At 42.6% G+C, this 26,037-nt stretch overlaps 1 protein-coding gene across 1 annotated transcript in view; it reads left to right on the forward strand.

Annotated features, from left to right (window-relative positions):
* The window catches only part of COPG1 (COPI coat complex subunit gamma 1), a 569,339-nt gene that overhangs the window by 346,324 nt on the left and 196,978 nt on the right, over positions 1 to 26,037 (forward strand). The window contains exon 19 of the mRNA XM_069643344.1: positions 3,404 to 3,546. Coding sequence (XP_069499445.1) covers positions 3,404 to 3,546 — 143 coding nt within the window. The remainder of the gene's footprint in view (positions 1 to 3,403; positions 3,547 to 26,037) is intronic.

Below are 26,037 nucleotides of genomic sequence, written 5' to 3' on the forward strand. Positions count from 1 at the left end.
TCGATGTAGACAAAGCTACTGGGTCAGTTTACAGTTTACAGGGTTAAAATATGAGGTAGCTATTGTGTTAATGACGAAAAACAAAGTGACTAGCTTGTGGTAGAAAATTGTTAAACGATAGTGCCCCCATGTAAAAAGTAAAAACCCTGCTACCAGTTTGAACTGATCACTTTGCTTCATTAAGGAGACTTGCCCGTGGAAAAGAAAAGTGGGTAAAAGGTCAAACTTTGGCTAAAGGACCTCCAGGGCAGCCCATAGAAAAACGAGTTACGATGGTAAGAGAGGTTGTTAAAGGAATCTAACTTATTAAAAGATACAATAGACACTGACAAACCCAACAAAAATACTAAGGTTCTCACACAATGAGGCATAAAGGGAAATACATGTACATTTGCAGAGCTCCACTCCCACGCTTGTTTTACCAAGATGCAGCAACAGTACTTCCTTATGATTTTCTTCCATCCCACAATTCGACATTGGAAGCGGGCAGGCTACCATGTTAAATACGAAAAATTGGTAGCCTAATGCAAACACAGCTTCAGTCACAAAGGTGCGTCCTTTAAACATTTAGCGACGCACAATTATTGATGGTGACCACATTAAAACATTCACTGGCTTATTCTGAGGCACACACTCAGGATGTGGATTCCAGGCAGATCTTGTCTGAGTCTGCGGCTTGCCTGCCCTCTGGACAGGCAGTAGCTTTGAACATGAACTTCTTCATCCATTCCATTTTCCTTTCACCCAAAAAGAAAAAATGTTTAGCTAGAGAGCTGACTCTGGATTTCTTTCACTTGAGGGTATCTCCTGGGATATAGCAGGCTGAACTGCAAAAAAGTAAATATTTTCTACCAACCATATGACTCTACTCGCACAGGGTACATCATTTTATTGGAACACCTTAAACCTGAGAGTCCTAGGACTTCTCACGGGGTACAGAACCGCATTTCTGATGAGGTTTTGGATCAGGGAAAAGGATTGATACACCTGGAAGCAAAAGGCAAAATGTTTATGGCTCCTGCCAAAAGTGTACGATTTTAGATGTTCTTTCTCAAAGCCAGCAAGTGTACTAACTTGTGCCACTAGAGCATGGAAAGGGAAATGACTCTACTGCAGTGTAGGTTGATTGATGTCCCCTCTTCTTGTGCGAGTTTGGCTAACTGAGCATTACCTTTGATTCTTGCCTGCTCTATAGTTTATCCTTGTGCAGGCCTACCAGAACACACATTCTAATACGTTCCCTCTGGAAAACCCATGGTCAAAACAGTCTTTCTAGACATCCGGGTACGAGTCACCATCCAGCCTAGGATTTTAGCATGGTTCTCTTTTCTCAGTGTATAAGTCCTTCGAGCCATGTCGGGCACAGTGGATGTTACTTCTACGGTAATGGTTTGCAAGAACCAGGCTGTTTATTCAATGGACCCCTTTCTCATCTTTCATGAAAGCAAGTTGATGCTCTGTGCTTATCCTCCATTTCTGCCTAAGTATTTTATCTTAACCAGAGACCTTTCATATGTAACTATGTCAACCTGAAGCCTGCTCCCTCCTCAATCACAGTGAGTTGTCATGTCTGGGGCTGTTTACAGTAGGCCACCACGCTAGCAGGACCCCATTCATAAGGTACAATAATGTGGTTTCCAGGAGCCACAGAGTTTGATCCCACCTCAGCTTCAAGGGAGACCTGCTGCTTTAACAGGGACCGAGCACTGATGGTCATTTCAACTAAACTGCAGAAGAAACACCTTGTGGCGAGAAATAAAAAGCTCTTCCTACAAGGCCCATCTTCCTGGTGAAGAGCTTCAACCTTGGGGAAATGATTCTTGCTCAATAAGATGAGGATCTGCAAAGTTCAATGGCTCAATTTGGAACTGCAACAGTTGCAGCCCAGCAGGAAATCTGGCTAGATCACAAGATGTTTCCTAGTGCTTCCAGAGGCTGGATCTCCAAGCATAGGTCAGGACTGGTTGTTCCCACTAGTCCAGAGATCGAAGCACCAAAGAAAGTCTTCTTGACATCTGCAAAGAGACGGGGCTTTGCCAGACGAGTGAATAAAAGGCTGTTGGTGATCTTCCAACAAGGAGTTTTGGTTCATTAGCAGGCAACTCTCCTTCGTAGGGGTCTTGGCTTTAATGCTGATATGAACGACTACAGGGGTCCTCCAGGCTGGAGTTGCCCTCAGCCCACCAATGACAAAGATCTGCACCATGCAAACTGGCTGTGGCTGTCCAGTCCTGGACAGCCTCCAAACACTGCATCTGCCCAGTATCAGACACAACTGGCAGAGGTGAGGACTGGGTCCAGACAGACCCAGCGACACACACAGAGCTCCGCTTTGCCTGTGGAAGCTGGAATTTTCCCTTTGAAATGGCTTACTATATATGGAAGATCCAGCTTCTCCATGGCAGGAAGGAGGTCAAAAGACAAGATGTCCAAAGGACAGGTGAAACATCTTGTGGTACGGCCATTTTAGAGTATATGGTACTCTAAATGGCATTAAGTGGTACAATGGAAAAGTGCTTGAGACTACAAAAATGAAAAACCTGTGAAAGTATCCGCTGCCACCAGCACATCCTGGACACATCATACAATAACCAAAAGGTTGCGTAAACAAAGTTACAGGGACGCAACATTTCCCTACCGTACTTCACTGAAGGTGATGTGTGCAGGAAAAATAAACAAAGAACTTTACAATGGAGAACAGGGTTCTCCTGCACTAATAGATCAGTACTCCCAAAACGGATTAGCTTAGCGAGGTAAGTGAGCAAAAAGGCTTCATTTACTTCCAGAAGACGGGAAATATTTGAAACAATAGCAAGAAGAGCATGGTCCCAGATGTCTTATCGAGGGAAAGCAGCAAAAAGTTAAATATTTCCTAACAAATATTATACAAGGGGACTATAGGCAAGAAACAAACAAAAACAAAGATAACAAGAATGTTTTAACATATCCTGAAACACTTAAATGGCTTACCTTACAAGTGCAATTATGAAATGCTAGACAATTTAAATATGAATTATGTAGCGTGAAAGGGGTTGGGGAATGAAGACTGCGAGATTCCAAAATGGATAAACACAATCCAAAAAACATTGGTGCCCGAACAGTAAATGGGAACAATGCCTGAGACAAGCAAAGGGAGAGATAGTGTTGAAAAAGCAAGGAGTGTATTGCTGCATACCACATTTAATAAGTGGGTTTGAGAATATGCAGGAAATATTACATATTTCTGGTGCTTTTGATCCACCATTAAATTCTGTTTGTATTTCCAAAAGAGGAATTCTCCATGTTTCTTTCTAAGCGTTGAAAATCGGGTTCTAAAATGACATCTGACATGTTTTTCTAATTTCATCCCATTTGACATACATTTTCATCACATCATTTCTAAAGTATCTGACCTTTATTTCAGAGCAACTGGCTGCCGTTCCAGAATTCAAGGAGTTGGGACTTTTGTTCAAATCGTCCACAGAGCCTGTCGCCCTCACTGAATCTGAGACAGAATATGTTGTCCGCTGCACAAAGCACATGTTCACAAGCCATATGGTCTTTCAGGTGAGGAGGGAGTTTTTTGCTAAAGCATGGGTCTTTACTACACGGTAAAAGATGTGCTCATTATGGCCAAGCCAGCAAGATAGCTTAGCAGCTTGGGTAACCGCTGCAATATATGCTTATAAACTACTATTGAGTTTGAATCATGGCAGTGCTGGCACCTTCTTTCATCTTCCTTATGTCGATTTAAAAGAATTCCATTGAATTTGATAATAGTATTACATGTTCAAAAAAGTAGTTTGCGGTGCCATATAAAAATGCTCATTTTGTTTATTTTATGTAAGCTTTGACATTAGTTTCCAAAGGGACATAATTTAGAAAAAATGTGTTGGGGAAGATATTTGTTGGGAGACTGTACGTGCACACTTGAAATTCGTCGTTTATACGATGGTGCTTTTGTAATCTGACGATTATTTAATTTCTGATCAGTTTTGCTACAGACTATGTGCAGGTTCTCAGATATCCTTGACAATTGCTGTTGTCAAACTTATTTAATTGATTTTAACTTTATTCACTTAATTTTAAATTACAACCATACTTTTAATGGTTTACCTTATTATACTGTTTTATACTGTACCTATTTCTACAACTTACTTTGCCCCTAATTTGTGTATTATGAACGGTTTATATTTAACCATAACACAATTACATTTAAAAAATGTATTTTTCTAGGTTTAGCATATCATTGGAAGTGCACATTATATTTCATCTTCAATGCAGGTGGCTGGGTAGCACAATGATTGTGCTGTGAATCATAGCATTTTCTCACAAGGTCCTGTCATTTTAGCTTTAAGCAAATTAAAGTTTAATATAGCGGACATTGTTAATTGCAGAGAATCCATGAAGAAGGAAAATATTAACTGTCAAGGGGAATAGAATTCTTTTGCTAAGCAAATGCAAAACATGATCATGTGCTCTCCTTTTTAATACTTAGTAGCATTTAAATGATATGTTCATTGGATATATATTCCAGGCTGTCTCATGGTAGTAGTTGAGTTTAATTCTTGTTAAGTGTAGCCACTGACTTTTTGAACCTTAGCTTTACTAAATAACCTGTATTGTCTCTTTAATAATGTTATAGAGAAACACATGTACATTCCTGGTGTGGGGTTCTCCTTTTGCATAGTGTCAGAGAGATGATGTCACATGCCTCTGGTGAGGAGTGTGAACACATCTATCCTAAAGGGTAAGACTGGTTATCCATACATGATAGTCCAAATTCTCTCCAGAATGCTGATGGCTAGGTACACTTGGGCCCAATAGGCAACCCAAGAGATTACACTACTCGGGTCAGATGAATAATATACACTGTTAACTAGTAACAGACACGTTACTAGGAGTTCAAATAAGTACCATCAGGTAAGGACACAGCACGCAGTAAACTCCATGTAGTTTTTAAAAAGAGTAAGGGGCCTTGGTGTAGAACCTTCCCACTCCTACAGAAACTAGACCCATACCTGGTGGCAAATGTGGGGTATTATAATGTTAAGGGGTGGGAAACAAAGGGATCCCTAGACCAAAACAACACACTTATTCATGATCAGGACTGTTGGGAACCATTTGTTTTTGCAGCTTTCCTCCCATAGCCTTAAGCTTTACTTCCCTTGCTTTGTGATCATTTGTGCAGGGAAATGTATCAGTCCCAACGTAAAGCGAAGTGTAATTAGGATACTTTGTATCCTTATAACATTTCCTTTTGTAACGTTATGCTTAGAAAATGCAATGTGTCTTGGATAGACTGGTGGCAGCAGATCATTTTCTACCACGTTTTTGCCTTTTTAATGCACTTTTGCATTTTACCTCATAATGCCATAAAGAGTACCATATACTCTCCGTTACAGGAAATTTTCACCAGTCCTTTGGCTGTTTTTTCCTTTGGCTTTCTTCCTGCCCTCTCAGGTCTGGAATTGCCATATATGGAAAGCCCTTTCTCGGTAAAAGTGGCGATCCATGTGTATAGCCGGATATGGGGACTGTGACAGTCTGGTTTCAGTCCACATCAGTGTCCCAGATATTATTCTGTTTCTCCTCAAGTTGAATGTATATATCTGTTTAATGAGTGTTGGTGTGACAATATTTGACCATTTTACTTGCTTAGTGTGTATTTTAAAGGCCTGATAAACAAATGTATATATTTCATTTATATATACTTGCCTAATTGCAAGCTCTGTGTGGACTCATTATAGCCCTAAACCACTCTCGCACCCTTCCTGAGACTAAGCCTTGAGACTGTAAGTCCCGATGAAGCCATGCTCCTCTGTCCTGATCTCAAGAAGGCCCCCTGAACCGACGAGAACAACCACTCTTGACCCCTGCTCGAAGATCTGTGCCGGCTGAGCCTTTGGAAGTGTCCCTGGACCGCCCGTTGGACTGGCCAGCCCTCTCCTGGGCTACCTCGCTGCCGCCGCCATCGCTGTTACGAGTGCATCCATGGAACCTGGAGGGTCTTCAACTTCGGCTACAAGATGCCTGCTCCTGCATTTTCAGGCTTGTAGTCTCAATTGAAGCCGTGCAGGGCATGCTCCTTTGTTTGCCGACCAAAGATGATCTGTCGCCGCCAGATTGTGCTAACTCCCGTTGCATCCGTTCTTTTTTTCTCCCCGGAGTTCTCCTGCTCTGCAAAGGTTTTCTTCTTTTCCTTGCAAGGGGGGGATCAGCTGGATGGTCCCTTGAACTGTAATACAGATAAGACTATAGGCAAACCTAGACTGTAGTCCAAAATATCATAGCCAAAGGTTGAAGTCCCCTGATCTAGAATGAACTCCAGTGTGTTAAACCACAACTTGCAATCACTGAACCTGACCGCAAGACTCCAGAGCCCCGATGGTATGTTCACTTAAACTTGCCAGAGGACTGCATGTGGGGGCCAAAAAAAGCCAGCGGTTTTTCCACTTGGACCTTCTGGTCACTATCCTGGCACACCTGAAATGTGTCCTGTATGCTGCAGCAAGACTCATTAAAGGAGTCTGCAAATTCGACCGAATCACCCCGACCCTCCTCCAACTGCACTGGCTCCCACTGCAAGGCTATATCATCTTGAAATCCTGTGCATCTTCTACAAGACTGTCATCCTGAACAGTTAATAAATATGCTGTGAGGAAGTGCTGTTGTACATAGAACTGGTCTCTGTTAGGGGAGTTTTTCTAAAGTCCACTTGACGTTACACTTCCTAAAACTATGCCAATGGTATACAGGTCCTCAACTCTTGGTTTCAGTCTGTACTACTCATGGAACCTTGGTAGAGTTGCAGAGCTGTGATCATTATCATCGGAGAAGATGCAAGTTGTAGTTAAGTACACTGAACCCCGCTAGTAATGCAGTTCAAAGAAGCACACCAATAAAATATATATTTATTATAATTACATGAGGAGTGTTATAAAATGCTTAGATCATTGAACCAATACACATATGATTACTTGTATTCACACTTGTTTGACACTAATTACAGTTCTACCATATTTTCGGTAATAGCGCACACTCGCGCACAAAGATATACAGTAATTGTATTTAGTTAGCAAAACCACATAAGATAGTCTTTTTGGAAGGAAAACCGTTGATTAGTTAAGCAGTTGCAGGGCTTAACGTTCTAGAGGTAGTTTTGGCGATCCTAACTCTATTTAAAAGTCAGTTTGTAGAGGACTCAAAGTCTCAAGAAGCAGCAGACCAGCAAAGGTTCCCATGGATACTTTCGGTCTCTATTTAAAGATAGTAGACAAACTGACAAAACATTGGAGAACTTGTTAACGGTCTCGCAAAAGGGACACAAGCCGACAGCTTGGGTCAGAAATAAGAGTGTCTCAAAGAGATAAGTGGGCACCACAAATTGACTTTTCTTTTATCTGGTATTCCATAAAGTGGGTATTGGATGAAAAAAGGTAAACAGGAATCTTACAGGAGCTGGCTGTGATGAGTCTGGAGACACCCTGACTCAAGAACATGTGAAGCAGGAGACTAAGTAGCAAACTTAGTCACACAGCCGCTCTCCGTTGTACCCAATCTGGGTCGTGTTTTTTGAAACAAAGTATTCTTCATATATATGTATGTGCAGCTTGTGTATACTTTCAAAATAGATCAGAGTTTGATGAGGTAAGTAATGTTTTATCAACAAAAAGTTTCAAAGGTCCAACACTAATACATGCTTAGTGTGGATGCGGCTAACACATACATCTCAAGATAAGTGTAGACTTTAAGCGCCAATGCTTTTCGGAGTGCTGTACTCCTTCATCAGGGCAAGTCTATACAATTGTGCTTTAAGAATCAACATTAACACATCAAAATTCCAACCATACAAACATAATAACAAAACAAAAATGTAGATAATTTGGAAATTCACATACTGGCAGATTCGTGCGTTGAAAAGCATAGTGAAAAAAAGAATAGAACAATGAATATGAGCGCTAGGGAGTAATGGGAGAAAAATATTCTGTATACAACAGTCAAAATGTGAACAGAATGTACCTCTTGAGTGGGGTGTAGCCAAGGGGTTAAAAGAATTGCAAGGATCGCTGCCGTGTGTGCTGGGAGCACACGCGGTCCACAGTAGCCAAAGATCCGGTGGAGATCTAAATGTAAAAGCATGTGTCAGGGCACCTAGTAACAATATTGGATCAAAGCGTAAAGGGAACAGAATCTGCCTATACCTTGTGTGTAATGCCGCAGCTCCGACCGTCGTCTAGACGCTGCCAAGGAGATGGATATAGATATCCCCACGTGACTGCATCGCGCCTCGATAATGGCACGATGCGGCCGATAAAAATATACCTCTGCAAGTGAGGTCATGTGTTAAGTTTGGGGTAAAATAAGCAATTATGTGACCAAAGCGCGGTCATTCTGGAATTATAGAGGTAATTCTGTGCAAAAATTGAAATGAGTACCAATCGCATATAGCAATTGCAAACATGGTCATGAGTACGGTTGATTGATTGGAAAGGACATACTGTAACCAAAGCACCATTGTAAAGGAAAATAAAGGGTACTTGCAGGCAAAAAATAAAAATATAAAATAAATACCGAAAACATCAAAAAGATATTGTGAATATCAATCCAATCACGCATTGCAGAAAAAAATGTAAATAAAATAAAACCACACTGTTGTGTGTTACAAACAGCAATGTTGTTGATACATATTTAAGTAATTCCAAACCAATTCCCAAATTGAGAAACCCTGTCAAAAACCAACGTATCCCAAGAGGCCTGCGAATCCAATTACGTCCTACCCTTTGCAAGGAAAGCAAAGAATTTGTACGTAGGTGGGAAGCCATTTTAAATAAATGCAGCCTTGACCTCATTCTGTTAACCATCGAAGAGCTATCTAAGAACTTAATTTCCCTTAACACTGAGATTCAAGACATTGAGAAATAACTTGTTGGTTCATTGGGAAGGGAGGAGTATGATATCATTCGGACGGATATCAACACTAAGCTTGAAGACTATAAGAGTGAATTAGAGCAGATGAAAGTCAAAAAGTTTAAGCGTGATACCTACGATTATATCAACGAGGAGGTATACACATGGATGGAGAAATACGGACCGATACCTCCCAAGAAACTCTTTAAATACCCATTGGATACCACATCTAGCTCTGATTCAGAAGCACAAAAAGACTCTGATGCCCAAGAGAAACAAGCATCTAATGATCCTAATTGTACAACTGGTCCATCTACACAAACACCCACCACTCTGACTTTTTTAGGCGCCCGCCCAAAAGAACCCGCAGAGGGGGGGGGGGGGAATCCCAGAAACAAGCCACAAACACGACTGCAACTGAGGAAAACTTGGTTATTAACATATCTCAAAAATCTCTAAGCAAGACGGAAGAAGATACTCTCCAGAAGGGTCTAAGTTTTGTGCCTACGCACAGCACAACATTGTTCAACACTAAAATCGAACTATATAAGTTCGTAAGAAAACTCAAACTTAAAGTGTTTTTTGAAGAAATTGAAATCCATGAGAGTGAATCGAAGGCCCCTGATTTCCAAGAATTTAGCGCTAAGAGCGGTTTCATACCGCCCATCTCAGTACCATCCATTGATATTTTCCAAAAACTTGTGACCAGAGCCTTAGAGCGGATCAGCTACAAAACCCCGCCTCATAAGAACCTTAAACCCCATGAGATGAAAACAATCAATGACCTTTACTGTGACAAGGATATAACAATACGACCAGCTGGCAAAGGGGGTGCACTAGTTATAATGAATACCATAGACTATTATGCAGAATGCACTAGGCAATTACAAGATCAAACCATCTACGCACCTTTGGACCACGATCCCACCATGTCTATCAAACAAAACCTTGAAACACTACTCGACAGGGCAATAGAACTTGACTGGATGAATGAAAACACTCGCAAATTTCTGAACAACAATCACCCCAGAATTCCAAATTTTTACACATAAACCACCAGGGAGACTGATTGTCGCAGGCATGGACAGTATAAATCAACCACTGGGAGTGTATATTGACTTCTTTCTCCAACCACTTATCCAGAATACTTCCACTTACATCAGAGATACCACCCACTTCCTACAGAAGCTCAACACCATCACTTTCCAACCTGATCACCTGTTGTTCACCATTGATGTCAGAAGCCTTTACACTTCCATACCCCACGACTTGGGCATCGAATCTGTAGAATGGTTATTATTGGAAACACCTGAAGTCCGTGCACAAAAAGAATTGCGGAGAATTCCTATTTCCAATATCACAACAAGTTAATTCTGCTAATTTCTGGGACATCTATGGGGGCCACCATGGCACCATCCTATGCAAATTGTTTTATGCACAAATTTGAAATGGATCATATACAATGGAGTATACATCTATGGTCACGCTATATCGATGACATTTTCGGTATTAGGAAGGGTACTGAGGTAACATTCAACCAATTTTTTGAATACTTGAACAATATTGACCAACGCATCCAATTTACCAAAGAAATATCCAGAGACAAAATCACGTTTCTTGATGTAGAAATAATGAAGAGCGAGACAGGCTACAGCACCACGCTGTTTCGTAAAACCGCGGATCGTAATAATCTATTACACCGGTTAAGTTTCCACCAACCCAGCCTACTTAGAAACTTGCCATACAGTCAACTACTGCGTGTCAAGAAGATTGCAAGTGATCCCGAAAATTGCATAGCTCAACAATCCATAATGAAAGAGAAATTTGCAGCACGTGGATACAAAAAAACAGAACTTGACTTAGCATCCCAGAGAGTGGATGCCCTTGACCGCAATACTCTGTTATCTAACACTGCCAAACCTCAAAGAGAACTCAAATCTCCTGTATACGTCTCTAAGTTCTCGATCCAAAGCAACAAGATTAAGAATTCCATCAAGAAGCATTGGAATATTTTTAAAAATGATGTAAGAGTACAGAAGTTGTTTGACCAGTTACCAATACCAAAGGAGCAGAAATTTGCATGATGAATTGGTTCGGACACGACCCCCTAGGAAGGAACCGATCACTGAACGGACTGGGACGTATCCCTGCTTGCATTGTGCTAACTGCAATATGGTTATCAAGGGGAACACCATATACCATCCACGTACAGGCCGGAAAATGTTCCTCAAAACTTTTGGAACTTGTGATAGTGCGAACATTATATATGGCATCAAGTGCCCCTGTGGAAAATATTATGTAGGCCAATCCACAAGAGCAGCAAAAATACTCTGGAACAAGCACCGGTCCTGCATCCGGAACTCTAATCCCAACTCAGCAGTAGCTCACCACTAGAAAGAGAAAGGCCATAATTTAACCCAAATCAGGTTCCTCATTCTGGAGGTACTGAGCAAAGTCAATCCACACGAAGACTTGGGTCTGCGACTCAACAGAAAAGAAACATTTTGGATCGACAAACTGGGGAGCCTTCACCCCCATGGGCTCAACGAAGAAATTAACTATCACTGCTATATATAGTACCAGTTTGACTCCACATATGGACCCCATAATGGGGTACTATATTATAATGAGATATTGCTTGGTATTTTTTGTATATACCTTTGAGGACTTCTGCGTTCCTTTCACATTTAAGACACCATATGTGTCTATCCAACATTGGGTGAACATGTTTCTGGTGTATTTGTTTTGCATTTAACAAGTTGTTTGGCAATAATGGTATTGCCGATGAAAAATGCAATGTATGCCACTACTAAATTTAATTTCTGGAGTTGTGCAATTTTTCATTGCTGTTTAGCAGTGGATTCATCATACCCGTGTACTATGTTTTCACCTATGAAATGTTGTATTTGAATTTTTCTGATCCCCCTTGTCGCAACTCCCGGACATTCCAGTCTGGGACCCAAGGTGACATTCATTAGAGTGCCACCACCCGCGACAGGGTTTCTCAATTTGGGAATTGGTTTGGAATTACTTAAATATGTATCAACAACATTGCTGTTTGTAACACAAAACAGTGCGGTTTTATTTGATTTACTTTTTTTTCTGCAATGCGTGATTGGATTGATATGCACAATATCTTTTTGATGTTTTCGGTATTTATTTTATATTTTTATTTTTTGCCTGCAAGTACCCTTTATTTTCCTTTACAATGGTGCTTTGGTTACAGTATGTCCTTTCCAATCAATCAACCATAGTATTTCTTTTATGTTCATGATTTTCTGATTTTCAATTTTTGCACAGAATTACCTCTGTAATTACTGAATGACCGCGCTTTGGTCACATAATTGCTTATTTTACCCCAAACTGAACACAGGACCTCACTTGCAGAGGTATATTTTTATCTGCCGCATCGCGCCATTATCGAGGCACGATGCAGTCACGTGGGGATATCTATATCCATCTCCTTAGCAGCGTCCAGACGACGGTCAGAGCTGCGACGTTACACACAAGGTATAGGCAGATTCTGTTCCCTTTACACTTTGATCCAATGTTGTTACTAGATGCCCTGACACATGCTTTTACATTTAGATCTCCACCAGATCTTTGGCTACTGTGGACCGCGTGTGCTCCCGGCACACATGGCAGCGATCCTTGCAGTTCTTTTAACCCCTTGGCTACGCCCCACTCAAGACGTACATTCTGTTCACATTTTGACTGTGTTGTATACAGAATATTTTTCTCCCATTACTCCCTAGCGCTCATATTCATTGTTCTATTCTTTTTTTCACTATGCTTTTCAACGCTATTCGAACTCACGAATCTGCCGGTATGTGCATTTCCAAATTATCTACATTTTTGTTTTGTTATTATGTTTGTATGGTTGGAATTTTGATGTGTTAATGTTGATTCTTAAAGCACAATTGTATAGACTTGCCCTGATGAAGGAGTACAGCACTCCGAAATGCATTGGCGCTTAAAGTCTACACTTATCTTGAGATGTGTTAGCCGCATCCTCACTAAGCATGTATTAGTGTTGGACCTTTGAAACTTTTTGTTGATAAAACATTACTTACCTCATCAAACTCTGATCTATTATGAGAATTATTTTGAAAGTACACACAAGCTGCACATACATATATATGAAGAATACTTTGTTTCAAAAAACACAACCCAGATTGGGTACAACAGAGAGCGGCTGTGTGACTAAGTTTGCTACTTAGTCTCCTGCTTCTCAGAAATAAGAGTGGACACCCTGGACACCTCTATGTGCACTCCAACACTCTGGGGCAACTTCTTGAATCAAGGTAAGCCATACCTTTTCAGCCAACAGTACCTTAGGTTAGAGGAAATGTTTGTGGCTAGATTCTCCTCTGGACGGCAGCAATGGACTTTGTCTCCGGATTCCTTGGTCTGGTGACGAAATGCAGGACAATGAACATAATATCTCAGCAGCAGTCTCAACGGAGGACCTCTGGCACAGATGTCTTCTACTTCTCTGGTCAGTCTGCGGTTTTGGTGCCCTTTCTGCAGCACCAACAAAGGACACGATTTGCCCGGTCAAAGGCAAGGCACCTCAGGAGATGGCTCAGATTGTAGTTATTCACAGGGCTGGTTGGTCCCACCAGCCAAAGGAAAGGAGTTGTCCTCTTCAGAGATTTTCTGACGCATAGAAAATGAGGTCAGGACAGCAGTGGTCGCTTCAGTGTTGCAAAGGGTCTTCCGGCATCTCTGGTCATCTTCTTCTGTTACTACAATTTCCAGTGGTCAACTTGCCTTTCACCTTGGGAATCTCACCTTTTATTCAGTTTCAACACTCCTCTTCAGTCTATTTCAGTAGTTTACAAAAGGGGGTGGGTGGCTGTCCAATCAGGACAGTCAGACCCCCAGTGGGAGCTGGTTCAATTCAGGCACTCAGGCAGGGGAGTGAAAACTGCTCCCCCAATTCCTGTCTACCCAGACACACTGCAGCCTAGACGGGGACACCACAGGGTTCCCGCCAAAGGCAAACACACACATAAACCTCCCCCTCCCACAATGGTAGAACACGGGTAAACAAAGAACAACCATGCTAGAAATGGAGAAAAAAGAAGGGAGCCACTAAGTTAGTACTTAGGTGACCCTATTGTGCGCAACCAGGAGCAGAGAGAAGGGGGATACTAAGTATCCCCTTGGCACACCACATATGGTAGTGTGTACCAATCTCTCGGAGTATAACGTTTTAGGAGGGATACAAAACAATAGTAAGGATAAAGAAAGAATTTCAAAGGAGAACCCAAAGGGTTCCAAGCAATACTGCCCATAAGGAGGTGTGTACTACAAAAGTAAAATACAGGTGCCTTGAAAGAGATATGGAGGAAAGTCGACTCCATAGAAAAAGTAAAACACAGAGAACAGAGTTCCAAAAGACAGAGCCCATAAGAATGAATGAGTGGAAAAGGGCTCTACTCATTCAGGACTTAAAGAAAAAAGGCCCATCAGTTCAGCAAAAAGTGCTGGCGTCTCAATAGGAAAGGGGATGCAGCATCAAAATGATAAATCTCCTTAACAGTCTCTGGCTACGGTATCCCAAATGATCTTTACCTTCTGATCTTGGCTTCATGTCATGTCACATTGGTTGGCCCGAAGTTGTGGCGTTGGGATCTAGCCAAGAGTCAGATTTTAGGGTATGGTAATTCGATGACAATCCTCCCCACAAAGATTGCATCTAGAGGCTTATCATAAACTCACTTAAGAAAATGTATTTTATTGTAGAAAGCAAATACGGGATCAACATGAAGAAATATGTACACACATCATTGAAGGAAAGCCCCAAGTAATCATTGAGCTTTTGGTGTACCTGCTTCCCATTGTCAATCTGTTTTCTTACCTATAATGTATCTTGGTTGTCAGAAGATTGCAAAATGAGTACAAGTATCATATTTTGCAATAATATGGCTTGCATAGTTTTGTTTCTTGTCCTGCAGAGGTAGCTTAGATAAGCCATGTTATAGGTCTTGAAAGGAAAATGCCAATGTTTAACTGTGGCATTGTTAGGGTTTTTTTCTAAAGTCCTCCTGCGGTAGGATTTTATAAAACTGTCTGTTATACAGAGCTCCACCTTCTAGTCTAGGCCTGTACCACTCAAGGTATTGGTACTATGGCAGAGCAGCGAGGCTTACCTTAGGAGGGAGATGTGAGCTGTAGGTCAGTACAGAGAACTAAGAATGTACATGGGCAGTGCTCGAGATAAGATTTAGAAGTAAGAGTATTTTACTCCCTATTTTTCAAAGTTGGGAGTAAGACATTTTTTTGGTGAGTGAAAATGTGAGTGCATTTTCCAATGGGACTTATGTTATAAGCAAGTAAAAATATGTATTAACTGGAAAACAAAAGTTCTTGTAATAATCATGCACATGTTTACTTCTTCTGATCAGGCAATAATAATAGTAGTTTCTTCCTGTGCTACTACATGCACTACTGTTCCAAACATTTCCAGGGAGCTGTGGTCCTTTGTGTCTGCTTCCCTTTTGTTGGGAGTATTTTTACTCCCTATTTTTATTTTCTGGGCGTATTCAATGATTTTTAGGGAGTAAAAGTGGGCATAGGCCCAAAGAAACACTTCACACTTGGAGTTATATCAAAATAGTATTTATTTTATATATACACAAGAACTATTTCAAAGCTAATTAACACAATAGAAAACAATACAATACCATGAACAACACCAACAATAGCAGGTAAGCCTTTTTTAAGACGTGTGATACTTTTCAGAGGCCTAAAGGCTTTAGCAGTCCATCCCTATCTAGGTATGAGTTCTTCAAAGTCAGATTGGATGGAAAGCAGGAAAGGCACAGCTGTAGAAATGGCAAAGTTCCAGAGTTACAAGTAAGTAGCAAGCTTTTGTTTGGTAAAAAAGAGTTCAAGGACTTGAGAGAAGACCCCCCCGGAATGTGTACGAGATTTAGGCCTGGGCGAACCTGCAATTTGAGCCATCCCACTACAACCTGCAACCTTCTTGGGCTGCAAACCCCCAAATGCCCCGGCTGAGACTTGCGACCATCCTGCAGTGCATCGTCTTCTGAAGAGCCAATCCTCCCGAAACTTTGAACTCCTTCCGGACCTCGAGAGGCAAGATTACACTCCTCAAAGTCCCCTCACAAGAGTGCACAACCGATCAAGCGAGGCAAATCGACCAGGCAGTCGCCGCCCTAGAACGGAGCCAGCGAGGCAAATCGACCAGGCAGTCACCACCCTTCATCTGATATCCTGAAAAAAGCGCCAAAACTACAGAGCTGCGAGAAGCTACGAAGAATCCTGTGCAAGGAGCCTTTCCACTAGATTGCTGCTGCAAAATTCTTTCCAGAGTTCCTCTTTTCATCACCACGGCCAAGGAACAGGAGACCGGGTCTGCAGTTGTTGCATCGTGAGGACGTCTGCCTGCATCATCATCATCTTCTCTGCTGAGGTACTGTGAGACTTGAGGAAATGCGTAGCTAGAGTCGTTCTGCCACGCCTGTGTTGCTGAGGGGGGTAATTCGTACATTTTGGGGTTCTCCCATACATGTTCGCCCAGGCCTAATGCTTGTGTGCATTCAGGGAGCCTTCTAAGAAGTCCCTAAACCTTTTCACCCACAACAACTGTTACTTGCTACTGAAGATTTCCACAGGAACTCTTGGCTTTCTACAGCTTATGCCTTACCCTTTTGCCCTCCAATCTGACTCTGAAAGACCATAACTAGATGGGGATGGACTACTAAAGCAATAGGCTCTGTCAAAGGATTGCAAAGTAACTTACCTGATTATGTTGGTCGTGTACCTTCATTTGATTCCTGAAACAGATGACTTGCAATGTTTACTACAAAGTGATTTTTTCTTACCTTGAATTGCATACTGCCATTATAGAAGTCTTTCTACACTGTGGTTTACTTACCAGAAGTATTGTATTGGTTTTACATTGTATTTGCTAATTGTGATAGTACTTACCTTTCTGAATATTTCTTTGCCGTACCTATATATAATGAACCAATATTTGTATGTAACCTTTGAGTGTATAAGTGTTTCTTTGTCCCATATGTATGGGACACATTCTTTGTACCTCCCTACAGCTTTCTCTCCCTCTTAAGATAAGTCTGGCTGCTCTGCCATTGCTACCCTTACCTTGAATGGTACAGGCCTATACTAGAAGTTGGCGGTCGGTATTACCAAGTAGAGAGTCTTACAACGTTCTAAATGGTGGCATGTAGAAAAAACTCCCTAACGGGCGCATACTGTTTTGCATGTTACTACTTTGTTTTGAAGCTTGTATGAAGACCCCTGCCTGCTTAGGCAAAGTGTTGTCTCGGGGAAGTGGGGATCGTGTGTCTCAAGATGGATTTCTAAACTCTGGCCTGGTGGACAGATTTCAGGAGGCCATTCTAGTTATAGTGAACAGGGGAACTCTTAGAGGTTAGCCAAACGCAATCAAGGTAAGTGTGGAGAGTGGTTAAGGCTTAATGTCGGGAATGGTTAGGAATGGTTGGGTGTGGTCTGGGGTCCACAGTGAGTCCACACAGTGAAGCACACAATAATTCTGCTTACACAGATAAGTACAACAATGCTCTATTTATTATAGGCACAAAACACACTAGAAAAATGAATCATCCAGGTAATATCACACAACACTCAGTTGCCCAACATATATGGTCTGTCTTGGTCTGTTGCAATCCTCCACCCTAACTATGTTTCAACCTGTAAATTATGTATACTTCTCCACTTTGTATATTCCTGTATAGCTTTCTATCTACCTTGTATATTGCATTGTATCTTGTAATGTCTTTGTATATCATTGTAGCTTTGCACCTAAGAAAAACGCCCAGATACAACAAACAGATATACAGTTACCTTTGGTTTGTACAAATGCATATAATTCACCTAAACACCTAAAAGGAAGGTACGTAATGATGCAGTAGGGAAAACCAGTTCACAAGAATAAAACCCTACCTTTATAAGTCCAATCCTTATGTTCAATTGGGCCTTGTGTTCAAATGTCACAAAAGATTCTTCTCAGGAGAGAGGACAAAGGTAGGAAAGGTTCTTGTGGTGGTGAACAATGTTCCAGAAGACTTCTCAAGAATATTACAGGAAAGTAAGATGGTTTTTCTAACTTATAGAACAGATGTTTAAAAAGCAAAGTAATGGAATAAAAAAGGGTGTATTCTAAGGTTTATGATAGGTGAGACAGGGGTGGCTGTAACTATTATAATTACTCACCAATCTTACTCTGATTTTCCAAAGTGACTGGGCAGGTCATATGGGAGTCGCTGGAGGTAGGTCTTCCCACTGTTTGATCCAGTAAAGATGCCAAGAAGCTGCGGGTGCAAGACAGATTCCGGGTCCAGGAGCTGAGTGCAACCCTTTCCGATGAAGAAATGCAACAGACCCCAATGCAGGCCTCTTCAGGACACTCCCCCAGACAGAGGAAAGCTGGTTCCAGCGACATTCACCTCACAAGGGCGATAGCAGGCGTCTCTCCAGTCGCTGTCAAAGAAGTCCTTCCCGTGTAGGATCCCTTTTTGCTGGGAAGCTGAAACTTTGCAAGAAGAGGACTTCTAGCATGAGCTGACAACCACCGACGATCTGGATGAAAACACCAACCGTGAAGGCTCTGGCGTGGTAGCCCAATACAGAGCTGCTCGGGTTATACAGGGACGAAGCCTATGGACTTCAACTCCCATAAGACCGCAAGTACTGAGACGAGGAAGAAGGAATTTGTATGGATCAAAGGAAACACTAAGCTTAACATGTACGCTAGTTATTGTAATGGCATTCAGTTGTGCAGGACATTTAAAAATGGTGTCCGCCTTTGCAAGAGAGAGAAGCCAAATGGAAGAAGGTGAAAGCAGAATACGGGAGAAGGCAGAAGCACAGAAACAGACTGTGCTTGTGAGAGCAGGTGTTCTCAGACAGCCGCTTGGAGCCAGCACTTACCGGAGTGGCGCAAGGCCACAGAAGACATTGCCGGCACCGCAAGAGGACCGCTCAGGAACCAGCAGCAACAACCAAGCTACTTGCAGTGCAGTTGTGTCCAGAAGCAGGAGACTTACTGGCGAGCGAACGCAGAGCCAATGGAAGAGCTGATAGAGGGTCTGCTGAGCAGAGAATGCCATCCCTTGGTAAAAGATTCAACGTGCCACGGGTCGGAAGCACTTATGCAAAACAAGAGTTGATGGCTGGATTAGGTAAGATTTTCATATTTGTGATACATCTTCCTGACCTGTGTCAACCCCAGAACGTTTTGCTTGGACTTGGTGTTTAATTTCCCTTGTCCCTAGGTGAAGGGGAATCCCCCCCCCCCCCCCCCGATCACCTAGTCTTTTACTCTTTTTATGGGTGACCTTTTTATGCCTTTCGATAGTTTATGGTTGGAGTTATAGTTTCTTATAACTTTTGGGCTTAGGCTGGATTGCCCCTTTAGGCTTCCCTGATAGTTTCTCTTGAATGTACTTGGGTGCACTACGGTTCCCAAGGGGTAAAGAGGGGTTTTTCTCCCCCCCCCTTTACATTTTATATAGTGAGCCAGCACACTCCACCTTATGTGGAGTTCTGGGGGGATACCATGTATCCCCTTGCCTACTTAACTGCAGCATTTGTGCTGCAATTGCCAGTTTACTTGAATGGCTGGTGGCAGTTGTTTTACCTTAGTGACTTTTTAGTCTTATTACTCAGTCAGCCTCGGTAATGAACAGAAGGGCCACCATTTTGCTAAAATTGTGTGCTCCTTTTTTTCGCCATTTCTAGTTTGCTCGTAGTTTCTGAGGTCTTCCTCTGCCATTCTAGGTGAGAACGACCTTAGTGAAAGTTTTGTCTTCGGCAGGAATTATTTGTATTCCCTGCCCAGGCTTCAGTGTGTCTGAGAAATCAAGCGAAGGAGGAGTCCAAAACTCTGCAGCATTTTCTCCTTCACCTTGCCTCAAAGGAACCCAGTATCAATGGGGGTCTGGGGACCTGGCTGTCCTGATTGGACAGCCAGTCCGCCCCTTTCTGAAAAATGCAGGGAGAGATTGAAGAAGTTGTACAGTAGTTTCTGATAAATACTCCGAACCTCGAAGCTGCCGAGAAGTCAACCACTCTAGCTGAAACCAAAGAGGAAGATGAAGAAAGGACATCTCTAGCGATTTCCAGCGACCAGAGAGCCTGCTATATAACCGGAGCATGATGTAACCCTTCCTTCCCATCAACCTGGGGGTCCCGAATACGACGACTCCTACCTAGGGGCTGATGAGATTCACTAGTCTCAATAAGACCTGCATATTGAGCCATCCAATGTACTCTGGGACCTCGAGCCTGAGTGCATTGTTTTACGAAGTCTGAATCCGTCCGAAACTTTGGTGGCTCCTCCTGGACCTCAGAGATACGATTTGTGCAGTTAGTTTCAGATAGATGAGATAATTCGATAAAATAGTAAATAAGCATGATACGTCTAGCCATAAAGGAGTGTTACAGGGCAAAGCAGTTTATCACAGATCTTGAGTGAGGAGCCAGGCTTTTGCTTCTTTTCTGAAGGTCCAGAAGGGGGGTTCAGCTCTAAGTGTTGTTGGCATGGAATTCCAGAGCTTGGCTGCTAAGACTGGGAAGCTAGATCCGCCGGCTTTCTGTAATTTATATTTGGGAATGTTGAGACAATGTAGGTAATATGACCGAGTGGGTCTGGTCGATTGGATCCTGGTGAATTTATCAACCAGGTATGTTCGGGCGCTAGACATTTGTGCGTGATAACTAGAGTTAGAAGTGAGTTTCTGTCTCGCACCGGGAGCCATTGTTAATCACGTCTGATTTAAGAGATGTGCTTAGTGCGAGGGATATTGAGGGCAGATCTAAGTGCATTGTTTGGGAGCTCTTGTAGTTTGTTCAAGTTCAGTTTGGTTGAACCTAGTTATAAGGTGTTACAATGGTCTAACTTATATAGAATGTGGGCTCTGGCTAGGATAATGCAGCTGTTGGAAGAAGCATTTATGAATTTGGTGGTGTATGCAGTAGCTGAAGCAGTTCGTTGACATTTTTAGTGAGGAGAGGGTGGAATCCGGTATATGCCAAGAGTTTTGACCTCGATCGAGACTTTGATGATGACCTAATCGATGTTGAAGGATTTATAGCAGGTGTCTAGCTTGTTCAAATGGGACTGCGAGCCTATGAAGAGAAGCTCGGTCTTATCAGTCAGACAGAGGCCATGGTAGCCATCCATGCCTGGATGTGAAGATAGATTTTGTCTATCATTTTGGAATCTTTCTCATAGCAGTCATAAGAGTGATGAGAACTTGGGTGTCTTCAGCATAATTAGTGTATGTGACACCCAAGTCGTCTAGGTGGTCGAACAGGAGCTTTGTAAAGATGTATTTGATAAGAAGGATTGGATCTATGCAGCGGCGTTCAGAGCGAAGGAGGTTGCTGTGAGGTCAGGTGTTTGGTGAGTAAGTTATGTCTGACTAAATCAAAGGCGGATGAAAGGTCCAGCAAAAGGAGGATGGCTAGTTTGCCTTTATCTTTAGATTCATCCATTTGAATTTTCGGGTCGAGGAGGGCTGATTCAGTGCCATGCCTCGGTCTGAATCGAGATTGTCGGAGGCCTAAAAGATTGTTGTCCTCCAGGTGTCTTTGTATTTGGAGATATGCTGCTCTATCGAGGATTTTCTGAAGAAATTGAACTGCTATGGGTCTGTAGTTGGTAGGGATATTTGGGTCTAGGTTAGTTGTTTTTTTAGCAGGGGCAAGAACCAAGCCTTCTTGAGGTTGTTAGGAACTGTGCAGGTTTCAAAGAAGGCATTGATCAGGGAAGTGATGAACGGTGCTAAATCCTTTGCTCCTTCCTTTGATAGTGGCTTGACAGATGTCCCCCTGGCATTAAGGGGGTTTTAGGCTGGCTATGATATCTTCTACCTCCTTGGTGGACACTGGGGCGAATTGGAAAGTGGGGCCAGATATGTGGCTTGCTGAGGTTGTTACCCAGAGTCAAACTTTGCTTTTTGGCTTCTATTGTGTACTGCAGCAGAGCTATTTTGTCGAGTAAGGCTTTTTGGATGTTGGCACACCATGAAGCGTTTTTTGTGCAGGATTATGAGGGTGCAAAAGGGGTCTCCAACTCCGAGGTTGGTAAATAGTTCTTTAGAACCCGATTCAGCATTTTGGATTCTAGCATTGTAAGTCTCTTTTGTTATTAAGGATGGCGGATTTTTCTTAGGAGGCCACGTTAGTGAACTTTTCTTCAAGTCAGAAGGTGTTTTTTCCCAGACTGATTCAAAAGATCTTTTGGCGCCATGTAAGGTTTTTAAGTCTAAGGAAAACCACTTGTTTATGTGGGCTCTGGGTTTGGCTTTTCTCAATTTTAACGGGGGACTTTGCATACGGCCTGTAGTAGTTTGGGGTTCATACAGATCTACGAGCAAAGATGGGTCCTTGGCTGAGCCATTAGCTGGGTTGGTAATGGGTTGTAGCAGGGGTAGAAGGTTGTCAATAGTGATGTTCTGCATATTTTTTAGAAAGGACTTGCGCGGCTAGGGTGACATTAGGTTTTGGAGGTAGGCTGTCCTGAATGGTAAAGGACATGCAGTGGTGGTCGGACCAGGCACAGGGCGAGTTGACAGTTATCTTGGCAGTACAGTTAATGTCTGCCAGCCAATCCAGAGTTCTTCCCTAGTTGTGAGTAGGGCCACTGACGCGGTGTTCAAAGTCAAGCTGGGAGAGGGTATTCTCTATGGCTACTGCATTTGAATCATTAGCATCATGAAGGCCGAGATTGAAGTCCCCTAAAATCATAATTTGGGAGCAGGGTTTGGTATTACCCAAAAGAAGTAAAGTGATATATTCCTCAAAGGAAGTAATTGGGCCAGGAGGTTGATAAAGGAGATGTAATGAGAGTACATGAGGTTGACAGTCGGAGTTCAACAGAGAGGAAGGGTTCTTTGGTCATCTCTCTGAGGCCTAGTTGGTTTTTTGCGATGAATGCCACACCGCCACCTCTGCCGGTGTCTCCATCAGCTCTGATGAGGGTGTAGTTATCTGGAAGGGCTAGGGACAGAGAAGGCCCAGCGGCTGAATGTAGCCAGGTTTCAGTGATTGCCAGAAAGTCAAGCTGATTAGAGGTGATGAGGTATGCTATGTCCAGGGCGTTGGCAGTAAGTGATCTTGCATTGATGAGTGCTCCTTTGATGTGAGGCAGCTCGGTGGTGGGTGTAATAGTGTCAACAGGTGTGGTGACTTGCAGTCTAGGGGTGTTAGTGAAGTTAGGTTCAATGTTAATTTTGGCGGTGGTATTGGGAATTGGTTTGCACTTTAAGTGTGCGCGACACATGCTCACCATCCCTGTCATTTTGAGGCGAGAGCCAAGTCTGTCATTTCTGATACTCAAAGGGCATGGTTGGTTGGGTGTGGGACGGGAGGCACAGAGCTGGATCCATTGTAAAGGAGTGATGGGACAGTGGCCACTGTCATTGACTGGCCATTGTTGTGGGGCAATGGTAGGTTCAGAGGTGGAAGGAACCTAGTGGGTTCTATGGATTTAAGTAAAGGTAGGAAGGTAGCCATAGTTAACGTAACTTTACAGGGGTTGCCATGTGAGGTGGGATGGGCAGCGTAAGCTGTTGGTGCTAGTGTGCTGAAAGTGGTAGTGAGCATTAAAGTGCAGAATTCAATATTGTGTGCTGGAGAGCATTAGGGTGCAACATACAATATTGAATACTAGTTACTAACAGGTGCAGCATTCAATATTGGTGCTAGAAAGCATCCGAGTGCAACGCGCAATATTAGTGCTAGAGGCCTTCATGGTGCAACATATAATAAAAGGCTCTAGTGACTAACCGGTGCAACATTCGATGTTGGTGCTAGAAAGCATCAGGGTGCAGCATTCAATATTGGTGCTAGAGAGCTTCAGTTTGCAACAATCAATATTGGGAGCCAGTCACTAACCGGTGCAACATTCAATATTGGTGCTAGAAAGCAAAAGGGTGCAAAATACAATATTGGTGCTAGCAAGCATCAGGGTGCAACATACAATATTGGTGCTAAAGAGCATCAGTGTGCAACATATAATATTGGTGCAAGAGAACATCAGGGTGCAGCGTTGAGTAGTGGCAACAGGTAAACAGCAGAATCAACATTCCATAGAGGAGCTGGTACATTGGTGTTTAGGCGCAATGTTCTGGCCTGCGCATAGAATGTGCCATGTCTCTGTGAGGGCAGGTCAAAAGAGGCAGTGCGGGCCAGATAAATGGAAGAGATAGATATATGTGAGGACCTCAGTGGCAGGGATTGATGTAAGGGTGGGGCAGGATGAATATTGGGTTCACAGAGTATCGTATCTGGATCCGGGCTTGGTAACCATAACAAGGTGCGATATTCGCTTGAAACGGTCGGGCAGCAGGGAGAGCTAGTCAGACATGGAGGCTGCCTTTGCGGGTTAGCACGTTTAGGAGAAGACAAGGAAATTCAGTGGAGCAAATTAGCAAAGCAAAGGTTACCTGTTGGTTGTAGGGTTGTGGGCCTACGCCACACACCAGACAAATGCGGACAGGGCGTAGACAGGGCCTTTTTCTAGGGCCTTGCTCGTTGGGCTGGCTTCCGCCTGCCGGCAATTATGATTGGGCAAATAAAGAGGCCAGTTGCTTGGCGACGCGTACACAGCCTCGTTATGGGCCGAATGCTGGTGTAGCACCAGCCATTTTAGAGTCAGGCTTTCACAGAGTATGAATGAAAAGATCTTTTATCTAGCTATTAGATAAAAGATAGTTATGTGCCAATAGGTCAATTACTTACCTTGAAATACATTGTGTCTTTCTTAAAGTGTAATTGTGGTTTTCTTTCCCTGCTTTGCTTAGTGCATTCTAAAATAGTTATTGAGTGTTCATACTTATCATTGAGTAGTTTGAGGCCCCTCCAGAAAGTATGAGTTGTTTTACTGTCGCTGAGCTGAGTTCTAAAAAGTAGAGTTGCAAGGTGTATACTTGTAACTGGGTTGGTTTATTATGTGATTTCTGTAACTTGGTGTCACTGCATGACTGACAGGGTCTACTACTCTTGAGATACTGATTGTTTTCAAAAGTATATCTAACCTGGTCCCCAAGAATAGCATATTACTATACTGAATGTATAACTTAGTTTTGACTCACCTTGACTTTCTTGGTTATACCTTGGTTTGCATACCATAGGCATTGAGTTGGTTTTTTATGCTTGTGTTTATATGATGTGATAGTACTTACTAACCAAAAATTCTCTTGGTCTACTTGTATTTTGTTTTTAAACTTTATCTTTACAATACCTAGTGTTTCTTCGGACCATATTTATGCTACAATTTCTTTGTACCAAGCTACAGTCCTCTCTCCCTCCTAAGACAAGCCTGGCTGGTCTGTCCATACTACCACATTCTGAGGTGCTACAGCCTTATACTATTACTATTATAAGTATGCACTGCCTCAGAGGTATGGTTTTATGAAGCCCTTAGTTGGGGCTTTAGAAAAACTGTCCTAAACAGGCTGGAAGGTTTGGAATGAATCCTAACCTCTGGCATTGCTCTGGGCAACCCTCACGACCACCGTTCTTCGCCTGCCAAGCCATTACAAAAGGGGAAAGACCATATGCAAATCGGGCTTAGTCCCCCTCCTGTGCTTCTGGTTCAGAAGCACTGCTAGACAACTGTGAGGCTGCCCACAGATGTTGGGGACCCCGGGGCATATTGAAAGGCATGTGAGCCTTTAAGAACTTATTTTGAATACCAACAAAGTAGAAAACTGACAGAATTTGACTAAATTCATGTCAATATGGGGAAGGTTGGAGCAAGTATGCCACAAGCCAATGAAGGAGTAAAAACACAAAACTTTAACAAATCTCCACAAACGAGATATCAGTATGGGGAAAGTTGGTGCAAGTATTAACAAAAGCAGATGAAAATTACTGAATTAGTTATGATATGGCATTTATAATGCGCCTATACACAAGTGTTTCAAGTCAAGGCAAGGGAGGAGAGGGAAGACAGACGATGATCTTACTAGGCCAGTTAACATTGAGATCGCGCAAGTGCAGGGGAGGGGGAAGGGGAAAAAGTGCAGTGCATAGGATAAACAGTAAAATAAATAAAGGCACTAAACAAATTAAAAGTGCGGCCAGCTGGTGGCAGGTGCAAGGGTAAGTGCATACATCTGGTGG

This window comes from Ambystoma mexicanum, chromosome 2p (assembly GCF_040938575.1).
Source record: "Ambystoma mexicanum isolate Mex_15411 chromosome 2p, UKY_AmexF1_1, whole genome shotgun sequence".
In the NCBI taxonomy this organism is placed as follows: Eukaryota; Metazoa; Chordata; class Amphibia; order Caudata; family Ambystomatidae; genus Ambystoma; species Ambystoma mexicanum.